At 39.9% G+C, this 13,466-nt stretch overlaps 2 protein-coding genes across 2 annotated transcripts in view; one reads left to right on the forward strand and one right to left on the reverse strand.

Annotated features, from left to right (window-relative positions):
* Positions 1–815, reverse strand: part of GUCY1A1 (guanylate cyclase 1 soluble subunit alpha 1) — a 63,210-nt gene extending 62,395 nt beyond the window's left edge. Inside the window, exon 1 of the mRNA XM_029939783.1 lies at positions 322–815. The gene's annotated coding sequence lies outside the window, so the exon portion shown is untranslated. The remainder of the gene's footprint in view (positions 1–321) is intronic.
* Positions 1–1,349, forward strand: part of LOC115301060 (translation initiation factor IF-2-like) — a 1,544-nt gene extending 195 nt beyond the window's left edge. Inside the window, exons 2-3 of the mRNA XM_029950749.1 lie at positions 7–810; positions 915–1,349. Of these exons, the coding sequence (XP_029806609.1) occupies positions 7–748 (742 nt within the window). The 3' untranslated portion in view covers positions 749–810; positions 915–1,349. The remainder of the gene's footprint in view (positions 1–6; positions 811–914) is intronic.
* Positions 1,350–13,466: the final 12,117 nt, after the last annotated feature.

The following is a 13,466-nucleotide window of genomic DNA, read 5'->3' on the forward strand; positions in this document are numbered from 1 at the left end:
GCCCAGCGCGTTCTCACGCCCCGGCGCTGCGAGCCCCGCCGCCGGCGCTGCGCGACCCGGCGCCCACCCCTTCGGTCCTCTTCCCTCTGGCCCCGCAGCTCCCTCGGGCCCTGAGCCGGGCCCCAGCGCGCCGTCTCCTCCGCTCCCTCGCTCCTCCCCAGCGTGGGAACCGCGCCCCGGCCCCCGGGGGGCTGAGCAGCTGGAAGCGCACGGAGGTCTCCCCAGGGAGGAGAAGGGGGACGAGCCCAGCCCCGGAGCCCGTGCAGACCGACTGCCCCTCTGCGGAGCCCCGACCCGCGTGGGCGCGCAGGGACCACTTACTCGCTGGCTTTCCAGACCTCGCGGCTGCGTTTCGGGATCTCCGGCAGCTCCGGGGCGCGCCTCGCAAATCCCCACTGCCAACGCCGGAAGACAGTGGGCGTCAGGAACAGGAGAGGGTGAGCGGGAGAGGGGACCCTGCAGCGGCACCTGTCAGTCCGTGCTGGAGAGCACGCACCGCACACGCGACCGCGGTACTCACGTCTCGGTCACTCCTGTCTACCTGCTCAACAGGCTGGGCGGGACGCGACGGGCCTCGCAAACCGTATTCCCCGCGCTGCTCCCAGACACTCAGTCGGTTCTGGCCGTGGTCCCTCCCTGTCTCCGCATCTCTCTCTCTGATCACCCCAAAAAATCCCTTATAATCCCTTTCCCCACTGCATTCAGGTTCTTTTCAGAATCTCTCCCCTTCTCTGCACCGAAAGACTGAAAAAGAAAGTAGCGACTAAAACGCAACATGGTGAGGTCACTCGGGGTCCTGGTCCTGCCGAGGTTCGTGACGCTCCCCGCCCCCTCTCCCCACCCCGCCCCTCCCGCAGGTGTGGGTCGCCTAGGGCGGCTCCCCAGCTACTCTCAGCTTTTTGCCTCGGATCTAGCACAGCGAATCTGTCGGAAAGCTTCGAAGAAACCAGTCTGGAAAATCAGCTCAGTGTTGAGTCCCACCCACTACGCCCAGACCAGGGCCGGGGACCTGAGTCCTGGCCTCTCCAGCCTTCACATCGCCATCCCAGCAGTTACTGTACGGAGACCGAGACGAAGGGACAGGGACAAAGGATGGGAGACAAGCCAACAAACAAAATAAAAACAAACCAAACAAATAAAAGGAGGGAACTTAAGGAAAATCTGCCCCCCCCCATTTTTTTTTTCCCGCTTGCACTGGCCCAGAAATTCTGTCGTTTTCAGGAGTTAAAACTTACAACATTTCTTGTGAGAAATTAATATCCGCACAGATGGTTTTCCTGTCCTGGTTTAAAAACAGGTTTAAAAACAATCTACGCCTTTGCAAATGCAACCGAATGGTTCCATAACATATGCATCTGTCCAGTAAAGTCCTGATTCAGCTTGGTTCGGTGCATTTAGTTCTATTGCTGTGTGTGTGTGTGTGTGTGTGTGTGTGTGTACTCCAGCACAGAAAAATAAATTCTGATGTTGATTTTCAGTCTATTTTCTGACTTTAAAAAATCTCATTGTGCTATTTCATTGTGAATTGATAATTAATTATGATTATCGTGTGATCCTTCTTAAAACCCAGTAACTTGGAAACATTGTTCATGGTTATCTATGATTCCTAAAGCTCTCCCAAAACCCACCACATAATCTGGTCCCATGTTAGACTCACATTTGCAAAATTTTCTCCCAGCCTTGCCTACTATGCTCTCCTTATGGCAACCATTAGTCAGAATAACCAGAGAAAGGGGGCAAAAAGACAATTAAAGAAAAAGGCATTTAAATAAACTTTGCCTTAGTATCAGGCAGAAGTTCAGAGCTATAAATTTGCATTTTTTGGTTCTTCCATCTCCAAAACCTCCTCTATAACCAACCCATGAAAATGTCTCAAGTCAGTAGGGCTTTTGTCCTCAGAGTTTTTAGAATTTAAGACCTAGAATAAAAAAATAAAAATAAATGCCTAGTAACGCATTGTACACTAAAACTGCAGTGGGTGATTATGTCAGCCTTGTGTGATTGTCTCAGGTGACCTCAAGGAGAAATCGAACAGGTAGAACTGGAAAACTAGTTAGGTAGAGGCATGCAAACAATATTTTTAAACAACCAGAGGTGATAGATCCATAATGCATTAAGATGACTTAAGGGTCTGTCTTGTATCTATGTAGAAAGCAGAAAACCTTAATTTTTACAACGGTATTACATTTATAACTGCATTATATCTTACAACTGAGTTTATATATATATGTATATATATATGTTTGCAACTGAACTATACCTTATGATGTACAGGTATTTGGAGAACTCCTTGTGAGCAAATGTACCCCTTTCTCTTTTGTATATATAATCCTCTGTAGCTAACAAGCTTTGAAGCTGTTTTTTGGAGCAATCTGAACTACTATGTCCCACGCTATAATCCTCAGTAAGTCAACCTATCGAGAGGTTGGCTTTCTTCCAGTGGACACCGTAATTAGAAGAGGGTCCTTACTGTATAATTTTTTAAAAATAAATTTAATGCTGTGGAAGCTCAGAGGAAGAAGCGACGCCTTCTAACAGGAGGAATACTTCATAACAGAGCAGCATTAGAGTTAGGCCTTAACAACTTGGTCCTATTTAGAAAAAGACATAATAGAGTTAATTTTTGTTTGTTTTGGTTTGGTTTCAGCAGAGGGAAACTTGTGAGCGAGGGCAGGGAGGTGGGAAGGCATGAAGACCAATATTCAAGAAATAGAGAGCGATGCCATTAGGTAGAAATGCAAAGCAAATGAAGAAAATAGTATAGGAAGTAAAGTGGAAACATCAGCCGGGGCCCAATGACCTCAGTGCCCTGTCTTCTAGGTGCGGCAAGGGAGGCTTGTATAAAAGCATTGTTTGTGTTTTTGTGTTCCATTATCGGCATTACTCTTGTCAATATTCCTTTCATCCTGGAACATGACCTGCTTAACCCATTCATTTCTGCCTTTACATTCCTCATATCCCACAGCGCACCAGAATCCATACGACGTTTAACCTCAGTCCTCTCTGCCGGGGCCACTCAACGTTTACCAAGGATAGACTCGTAGCTAGAGAGTGCTTGTTTTCTCCTTCTCTCACCTTTTATGACTTCCAGACAATGGGGTATGTGGGAAAAGCAACGAATCGGATGCTGGGTGATTGCGGAAAAACAGGTTCTAACCTAAACGTTTGATATGCCCGGTAAAAAGCCTAAGAGTTCCTTGATGTTATGGAAGGAATCTTGGCAGCCTATGTGCCTAGCAATGTATGTGGTTCATAAGAGAGATACAGTAAAATAACTATTGAGTTGATCAATGCAAATATGAGTATTTCACCATCTTCCAGGTCTGTTCTCCTGTCTTATAGATGATGTGCAGGTTAAAACCTTCTTGTCTCCACTTTATTGAGAATCAGAAAGTTGTCATGACAACCTAATAAACATGTTCACAAGGACAAGTATTTGGTTGAAAGCGTAGACTTGTCAGCTTTGGAGAAAAGCTAGTTTTTCCTCTCAAAATGCTTTGTTTTTCCCATACCCAAAACTGACATTAGCACAAAAGCATTTAAAAGTGTATTCTTTTCACACTTACAAATGACAATGGCAACCAGAGATATGATCTAACTCCTTGCTACTCAAGAGTGTGATCTGTGTATCAGCAATATCAGCATGACCTGTGTTCTTGTCAGAGGTACAGAGTCTCAGACCTCACTCCAAACCTACTGAATCAGAATATTCATTTAACAAAATTTTCAGTCGAGTCGTATGCACATCAAAGCTTGAGAAGCACTGAGCTAATATCAATGCGTTAAGTACGCAAGACCTAGAAACAGGTTCTAAGAATCTGCTTAAATCTAGGGATTTTGAGAACCTGCATCTTTTTGTTTTCCCTGGAAAGTCAGTTTAAATAAAGTAATAGGACTAATTGAGTCATCTCTGCTGGCTTCTTGGGCCGGGTAATAAACCACACACAAGTTCATAAACCAAAGGGAATTGAGAGAGAAGTGAGGAAAGGGGCAGTGTAGCAGGAGGGAAGATACGAGAAACAATGCATGCTTTTATATATTGTGTATCTTTTAAATATATCCATCGGGTTAAGAGCATCACTCCATTTTTTACCAAACAAACTACTTGATTGTATTGTTTGTCAAATCAGGATAATTTGTCAAACACAACAAAGATAACTTTGTTACATTTCCCCCTGTATTACTCTTTTTCCCCCATTTTATTCTAAGGCTTATTTACTTTCTAAACAATTTTTTAATGTTTATTTATAAGATTATTTACTTTCAATTTGTTTGAAATACAACTAGTTAGATAAACTTTACATTGGTAAGTTGTAATTACTGGGACCATGTAGTACTCCAAAATGTCCCTTTTAGAATGTGAAGTTTTAATTAGGAAAAGGCCATGTAGAGTTGGAGTCCCTAAATTTCTAGTTCTGGTATAGACGTTCATGAAGCATTTTCCCCTTTATTTGGGCTCTAAGAGATTCTAATGGTGGCAGAAACATCCACTCTGTCTTCTGACACAGATGGTGTTTGCTATCAGTAAATAGAGTGGTAGAGGCAGAATAACGTACCCTCCCTGCCCAAAGATGCCCATGCCATCCATGAAAACTATGACTATGTTACAATTTGAGGCACCTGGCAAGGGGAAATTAAGGTGGCACATAGAATTAAGATTGCTTGGGGCATCTGGGTAACTGAGTCCGCTGGTTTCAGCACAGGTCATGATCTCACACTTTATGAGTTCAATCTCTGAATGGGGCTCTTGTGCTGACAGAGTGCGCAACCTGCTTGGGATTCTGTCCCTCCCCCTCTCCCCCTCTCCACCACTGTATCTCTCTCTCTCTCTCACTCTCTCTCTCTCTCTCTCTCTCTCTCTTTCTCTCAAAATAAATAAAATAAACTTTAAAAGAGGAAAAAAAAGTTTTAAAAATTGCTAATCAACTCACTTTGAGATGAGGACATTATCTCAGATGATCCATGTGACACACTGTAATCACAAGGGTCCTTATAAAAGAAAAATGGAGGGGTGCCTGAGAGGTTCAGTTAGTAAAGCGTCCAACTTTGGCTCAGGTCCTGATCTCATGGCTCCTTAGTTTGAGCCCCACCTTGGGTTCTGTTCTTACAGAGCCTGGAGCCTGCTTTGGATTCTGCATCTCCCTCTCTTCTCCCTCTGCCCCTCCCCTGCTCACACTCTGTCTCTCTCTCTTTCTCAAAACTAAATAAACATTAATTTTTTTTTAAACAATGAAAAATGAGGACAAGATAGGCGGGGTCAGAGTCAGAGGGATGCAGTATGAAGAAGACCTGACCAGTAATTGCTGGCTTAGGAGATGAAAGGGTTATTACCAAGGGATGTGCACAGCTTCTAGAAACTGGATTAAGCAAGAAATCTTATTCCTCCTGAGGGCTTCCAGAAAAGAAGCAGAGCTGCCAATACTTCGATGTTTAATCTGGTGAGACTCATTTCAGAGTCTCAGTTTGTTTGTTTTAAGCTACTAGGTTTGCAGTTATTTGTTATAGCAGCAGTGGGAAACTAATACAGATTTTGGTACTGGAGAATGAGCTGCAGTTTTAACACCGAGAACGGTGGAAAGGTCTTTGAAATGGGGCAACCGCAAAGCCTGAGTGAATTTTGTTGAGTATGATTTTTAAAAAGCCTGAGTTGCTTTGAATGAGCTGTTAGTGAAAATATGGATGTTAACTCTGCTAGCAAGAACTCCACGTGGCAGAGAAGCAGAAACATGGTAGGGAAAGCCTGCTCCAGAGCATGTAATATGTCATCTGACGCTGGTCGACGCATGAAGTTAAAAAGTGCTGCCACTGAGGACATAGATGGAAATGAGGAATCCGTCATTGGAAACTGGAGAAAAGGCTCTCTTTTATACAATGGAAGAAACATAGCTGAATTGGAGTCTTCAGGTATGCAGAAAGGATGAATTTGAATATTTAGCAAAGATTTCAAAGCAAAGTGTGGAAAGCATGGCTTGGGTTTTTCTTGGTGCTTATTATAAAATGTGAGAGGCAAGAGAAATTGAAAGGAGGAACTATTAAGCAAAATAGAGCCAGGATGGGTGATTTAGGAAGTCTTCAGTTTATCTAGACTGCAAAAATGCCATGCCGTCCTTTTCTAGGCCAATGTAATGTCCCTGTACTTTGGTGCCACGGAGCAGCTCTGTCGATTCTTACATTTGAAAAATCTGCTGAACATATGGACACAACAGATACCCATATTCTACTCATCATATTGATCTTTTAGCCCCAGGGTAATTACATAGTGCCAGCAGCATTCCGTGAATTGTGCTTCAAAAGGAAACCGAAGTGGTAGCCTATAGATCTCCATATGTTTACTGCTGTTGACTTCAGAAAATTGAAAAGAAAATGTAGAGTGGGCACAGTGACACAGAAGTCCTTAAGATGAATGGGTTGATGGATACGGAAAAAAAAAGGCTTGAGACACTTGCTCAAAGATATTTATTGAGTGTAACTTTTCACCTAGTAAACTATATTTCATTCAAGTAAAAACTGACACATTTAAAAGGAATATTTCAGCCATACACAGATACAATGTCTGTAGAAACAAAACAGAAAGTCCCTAGTTACAGTTAAGCTGACATTCTAGCTTATTTTTCTATATTGTTATTTCTTCTCTAGCTAAATCCCCACCCCCTACCATGCCTTTACAAGACTTCTAGGCTTTCCAAAATAATTGACCATATAAAGACAGATTCCGTTTTCTGAGCCTCTTATTTTACCATTTTTTAAATAGAAAAACTAGTGTCAGCTTCTAGCAAAGGTTATCCGGACTATTTATAATAGCCCCAAACTGGAAACAACCCAAATATCCAGTAACAGATGAGTGGATATGCAAATTATGGTATATTCATGTAATGGAATAACAATCAGCAATAGAAAAGAAGAAACGACTAATAGAATAACAAGGATGGATCTCAAAAACGTGCTGTGGTCAGGGGAAACCATAAAAAATACATATACTGCCTGATTGCACTTAAATGCAGTTCTAGAAAGGGCAAAGTTAATCTGTAATGACAGGGATGATTGGTAGTTGGAGTCAGGAGAGGAAGATGCCCACAAAGGGACACAGGTGACTTTCTAGGTGATGAAAATGTTTTGTATCATGATTGTGGTAGTGGTGGTGAGGGTATACACGCATATTAAAACTTGTCAAACTACACACTTAAAATGAGTGTATTTTATTGTAAGTTCACTTAATCTCAATAAAGTTGACTTGAAAACATTAACAACAACCAAAGTTATCAAAAGAAGGAAGAATGACTTCTTTTCTGGGATTCTAACATTTTAGTTGTCAAGAAGAATCATAGTAGCCGGCATGGTAAGATATTACGTATGTGCCAAACACAGGTCAAAGCACCACAGGCATTAGGCCATTCATTTCTTTCAGTAATCCTTTGACGTAAACACTATTATTATATTTGCTTCACACATGAAAAATTGAGGTATAGGAAGTTAAGTAACTTTCCCAAAAGCACACAGCTGGCAAGTGGCAAAAACAGGACTCAGACTCAGGCCATCTGGCTCATAATCCTGAGGAATGAATCACGATGGTCATATTGCAAAACGTTTCTTAATTATGCAAAGTAAAGAGACCCAGTTCAGATATATTAAATCAGCTTCTTTGATGGGGCACCTGAATGGCTAAGTTGGTCAAGTGTCCGACTTCGGCTCTGGTCATGATCTCACCATTTGTGAGCTCGAGCCCCACGTCAGGCTCTGTGGTGACAGCTCAGAGCCTGAATCCTGCTTCAGATTCTGTGCCTCCCTCTCTCTCTGCCCCATCTCCACTTGTGGTCTGTCTCTGTCTCTCAAAAATAAATAAACATTAAAAATTTTAAAAATCAGATTCATTGGGTACTGGGAGGTCCCAGAAAACTGTGTTTTAACAAACACGCATGGATCATTCCAATGGTTGAGTATGATACCCAGAAATAAATATTCCAAGGTAGTAAAGTTGTCTTATTGAGAATTCTTGAATGGGTACATATTCCTGACACAATTATATAACAGGTTATGGTTTTCAACACTTGCACTTCAAATTGTTTATATGTTCTCTTAAATTTTTTGCTTGACATTAGTTTAAGCTACCAAGTAAGCAGTGGAAAACAAAGTTTCAATAGTTTTATTTTTTAATAGAACGGTTAACTAAGTAGGGATAGTATCTTTTCTATTAATTATGTATTTATAGAAAGAAAAGGGAAATAGAGAAAGAAGGAATGAAGGAAGGGAAGAAAGAGCTAGGAAGATCACTGAAAAGGTAGGCAAAGCTTTGGGAGTATATTCAATAAAGCATCTCACAGTAGAAACTATTAAGGAAAATACACTTGGGTAATTTTTACCCAGTTCTTCAAATGTCATAAAAAATCATTAGTTCTTGCTTTCTCATGAAGCAAAGCATGTTAAAAAGTAATCAATGGGGCTCCTGGGTGCCTCAGTTGGTTAAGCATCTGACTTCAGCTCGGGTCCTGATCTCCCTGTTCTTGAGTTCCAGCCCCGCATCAGACTGTGCTAAGAGTGTGTAGTCTGCTTGGGATTCTCTCTGGCTCTCTCTCTGTCACTCCCCCCACTGGCTCTCTCTCAAAAATAAATAAATGTTAAAACATAAAGTAATCATGGATTAAATGACTGCATTATACAGAGAGTTGAAAAGTCTCTAACACTTTTTATCTCAGGCACTGTACGTACAGACAAACCAGAGTTCCTGTGGTTGAAGTTCCCAAGAAATCTTCATCCCCAGGATGACAATACTATTTCAAAGGCTCCCTGTATAGCTGAGTTAAAATAGAGTTTAAAAATATCACAGTCTTCATAGGTTTGATTAAAGGAGAACATTTAATCAAAATGAGAATTTTTATATATGAATATAAATATATGAACATTTATCAGTCCTTCGATGATAAGAGAAACATTCCAAGACAACATGACTGACTGAGCTATAGAAAAGAGAGCCATCTGTGTACAAAAACATATTTTTAATTTTTTAAATAATGGTAAATGATATGAAAATATACTGAAGTCAGTAAACGTACCCTCTCTCCCTTTAAGTATGGTAACAGATTAAAAACTTTGCTGCTTCCTGCGTTACTCTATTATAATATAAAGCCACAAGATATGGTGTAAGAAACATAATAAGCCTCTTACTAAGTAGCCCAGTGTGACCATGTCCTGGTAGTTTTCATTATTCTAACGCAGGACACTCACCAACTGATGATGTGTTCTACTAATGAGCTAATGAGTGTGTGTCAGAAACATCTACTAAATGGGTATCAATTTTGCTTTCAGTTTTCAATTTACTTCCAAAGCCAAGATGTTTTCTTTAAGCTTTGCTTATAAGAGTGTTTCATGTACGCTTCTCCTTCTGGGAAAAGTGAAGCACATAGACCTCAAAACTGGAAAAAGCAGCCAAGGAGACCGAGATGCTTTTGAAGGATAGTCCCACCAGACGGGACCAAAAGGCATATCCTGTGCCATGGATTAAAAAAAGAGACTGATTCAAATGTCAAAGCAACTCTGTTTAAACTTTGTTTTGACATTAAAAAAAATACGCAAATTATGCAAGGCAGACTTGTTGAAATCTCATTTTGCGAAAATGACAGTTATAGCTGCTGCTTTTATATTTATAAAATAATGTGTTTAAACAGTTGGCAATACTACCTAAGGGAAATAGTGCCTTACCAAATCTCTTCTCACTTGTTAAAATATTCTATTTGGGTCTGATTATAAAGGTAATGCAAGTAATAAAAGAGGCTTTCCGTTCCCAACACTGTGGCAGATGTACAGAGAAACCCTGCCTGGACACAACACTTGATGATGCTGGATACAAAATTAAACCTGATTTTAAGGCTTCACCTGGCTGGATGTCCGGAAAGTGTAACAAGCGGCGGCCAGATACAGTGAGCATGAAAGGCTTCCCTGGCAGACAAGCCCAGTAGCTGGCAGTTGTTTAATGGTCATGTGCTTATCCACCGTAGGCCAGAGCTTGGGTTATTGGACAGCAGGTGACCTAGAAGACAAAACCAAACACGAAGAGGAAATGACAACACACTTACTAGAAGTCCTGGAGGTGGAGTTTGCACAATGTACTTTCTCTCATAAGGTATCAACTCAGAATGAAGCAGAGGGTAGAAAACAAGTCTCTCCTAAGGATTCCTGATCCTGAGCCTGTACTTCCACAGTTTGGGATTGGAAATTAATACAAATTCAGTGGCTTGAAAATCTGCAGGCAGAACCTTTAATTTTAAAGTGGTCTCACGCTGGGAATGCTATAGGAGCCTGGTGGAAGCAGACACAAGTCTTCCCTGAGGGAATCCACTTTAAAGAAAGTCTTCAAATAATTTCCACAGATTAAGTCCTAGGAAAACCGAGCCTGTAATAAAGAAATATCCAAATACGGAGGAAAAATCAATACATTAGAAGTCAAACCTACAAAGAGAAATTATTTAAACAATGTAAAATATGTATGTTTAATATATTTAATAAAATAATATGTATTAATTGTATAAGAAAGAAAACCAACTATAAACTTGACCAGGCTTAAACTAGAACCAAAAGGAACTCCCAGGAATAAAAATATAATGATTGAGGGGGACCTGGGTGCCTTAATCAATTAAACATCTGACTTTGGCTCAGTTCATGATCTCATAGTTTGTAGGTTTGAGCCCCATATCAGGCTCTGTGCTGATAGCTTGGAGCCTGGAACCTTCTTCAGATTCTATGTCTCCCTCTCTCTCTGCCCCTCTCGTGCTCCCACTCTGTCTCTCAAAAAACATTTAAAAATGTATATATAATGATTGAAAATAACTCTTCTGCTGGAAGAGTTAAATAGCAGACTAAAGTGAAGAGAATATTAATAAACTGGAAAATAGATCTAAAGAAATAACCAAAATTTAGACAATTAGTTGGATGAAAATATGAAAGACAGGTGAAGACACCATTTAGGTGGAATGGAGACTTAATAGAAAGGTATTTAAAAAGAATTTAAAGGTATTTAAAAGGATATTAAAAGGGACAATTGATAATGTTTTCCAGAATTTAATTCAGTCACTTTATCCTCTGATAGTCCAACAATTTTCAAAAAGGATAAGGGCAGTTTTAAAAAATCCGCTCATAAAGCATTTGATGAAATGAGCAAACCAGAGATCTGAAAAATGACCAAAAAAAAAATAATAATAGTAAGATCATGTACAATGGAATGATAATTGGGGTGACTGTCAACTTGCTAACTCCTAAACAGAAACAATTGAAAGTAGAAGAAAATACACTCTTACCTTCAAGGTGGTAGAAAGTGCTGAGAGGAAAATGGCTTTCAGTTTAAAATGATACATTCAACAAAATTGAATTGGAAGACAGGGCTGGTAAGGTAAGAAGAGGGTGGTTTTACAACCATCAAATTCTCAATAACAATTTCTAAAGACATACTCCAGTTTTTTAGAATTTTTTTTTTAGAAAAAACAGTATCTCCAGTCAGACGATCTGTAAGCAAGACATAAGAGTGAGTAAAAAAAAAAAAAGGTAAACATTTAATATGTTTAAGATAAATTTAAAGAAAGTAACTGATTGCTAACCTCTGACTATTAATTTAAGAACTTCCTTTCATCAAAGACACTATAAAGAGAGTAAAGAGACAAGAAATAAATTGAAGTTATTGACAACATGTAATTAACAATGGATGAACAACTTTGTTGGGTTTGTTGACATGCCTTGTATTTTCCTTTATTCATTCTCAGGAATTTGGGTTCTAGAAAATGAGTTGTTTTATGATTACTAATGCCACTTTCCAGGTAATTACATAAGCTTTAATCAATTTATAATATGAATTTTATATAAAGGATATTCCACGTTTGTTATTATTTTAATTAGACACTTATTTTATGTTAAACATTTTTATGAAAAATGAATCTCAAATTGTATTAGTTTCATAAGTGATTATAAATACCTTATTTATATACTTATTTGGTCATTATTATGACCACTATCCCTTGTTTTTTGAAATGTCAGTTTATGCCCTTTGCCTTTTGTTGATATTAGTGCCTTCTTCCTAATTCATGTGAAGGATCTGCTTATATACTTAGAACATTCTTCTGAAATATCAAAATTATCAGCTCTCAAACTGAATTTTTATTGGTTAAAATTATGAGCAACTATATAGCACAATGGGATTTAATATAAACCATGGAAAAAATACTACTCAATTTTTTTCAAGTTAGTTAAAATTTATGGTGACCACAGTAGGACAACGAAAGAACACAGTTGGAGGACTAGTCACACAGGAGAAGGACTTACTTAAAATTAAAATATGGGTGCTCTGTTTCTTCTTATTGTAATTGGAGCCTCCCCTCCTTTTTTTTTTCCTGTTTACTGACACTCAAGATGAATGGAAAAGCATTCTCTCAGATTCACATATTTATTTAAATATTTGTATCGAGTAACAGTCACATAACAGGCACTGTTCTAGAAACTGGGGACTCAACAGTATGATAAACAAGGGTCCTTGTTGTCATGGCACTTTTTCTATGATGGGAAATTAAAGAGACTCAAAAGTAAAATATATAGGGTGTCAGACAGTGTTTGTGCTACGGAGGAAAATAAAGCAGAGAAGGAAGATGGAGGTGAGGTGGTAAGAAGGAGTTTCAACTCTTCAACCAAGAAGGTTTTAAAAAAAATAGCTCAGCTATCAAATATTTAAGTTTTGTTATAACCAGTATATCAGAATTGTTTTCCTCAGGAAAGCAGAAATCACTGTGCATTTCAAGCAGAAAGAGGTTTTAAGAGAACTCCCAGAAGACCTTGAGGAGGGAGGTACAGATCAGAGGAAGGCACCGCTGATGATGTTAGCTGCCTGTCGTATGCATGTAGCTGATACGAATCTCACAGGTCTCTTTGCCAATGCAGGGGCCTGCTACTGTCAGACAGAATGGCACTTTTCCTTTTCTCTGTCATCTAAAGCTCAGCATTCAACCTAAATCCTGTTGGTGAGGGATTCTGGGAATTGCAGTCTCCACATCCAGCTTGCATCCTTGCATTGCAACAATACAAGAGAGGGCAGGGATGGTGTTCAGGTTACAAGACTGGTATAACAACAAAGTCTGAAATAAATGTACTATTGCAAAAGCTGCATAAGTGTCTTTTGGTCCTATTAGCCTGTACAATATGTTTGTTATAGGATATTGAACTGGCTCATCTAAGGTATAAATAAACCCATCAGTTTTGAGTTAATTAGCCAGAAGTTCAGGGCACAGAGGTGCTATTAGAAGAAGAGGAGGTTCCCTGTGTCACTGGGCCTCAGAGGCATAGGAAGTGCTTCTTGGAACACACAGGAGGTACAAATCATGTGAGGATGGCTTTAAGAGGCCACTCTCTTTGAAGCTCTTTCTGAATTCACAATGGAGAGAACAAGGCAGCCCAGAAAGGCAGGTGTGAAGATTGATCCTGCAGGAAAGGGGTGCCTC

This window comes from Suricata suricatta, chromosome 1, assembly GCF_006229205.1.
Source record: "Suricata suricatta isolate VVHF042 chromosome 1, meerkat_22Aug2017_6uvM2_HiC, whole genome shotgun sequence".
NCBI lineage: Eukaryota > Metazoa > Chordata > Mammalia > Carnivora > Herpestidae > Suricata > Suricata suricatta.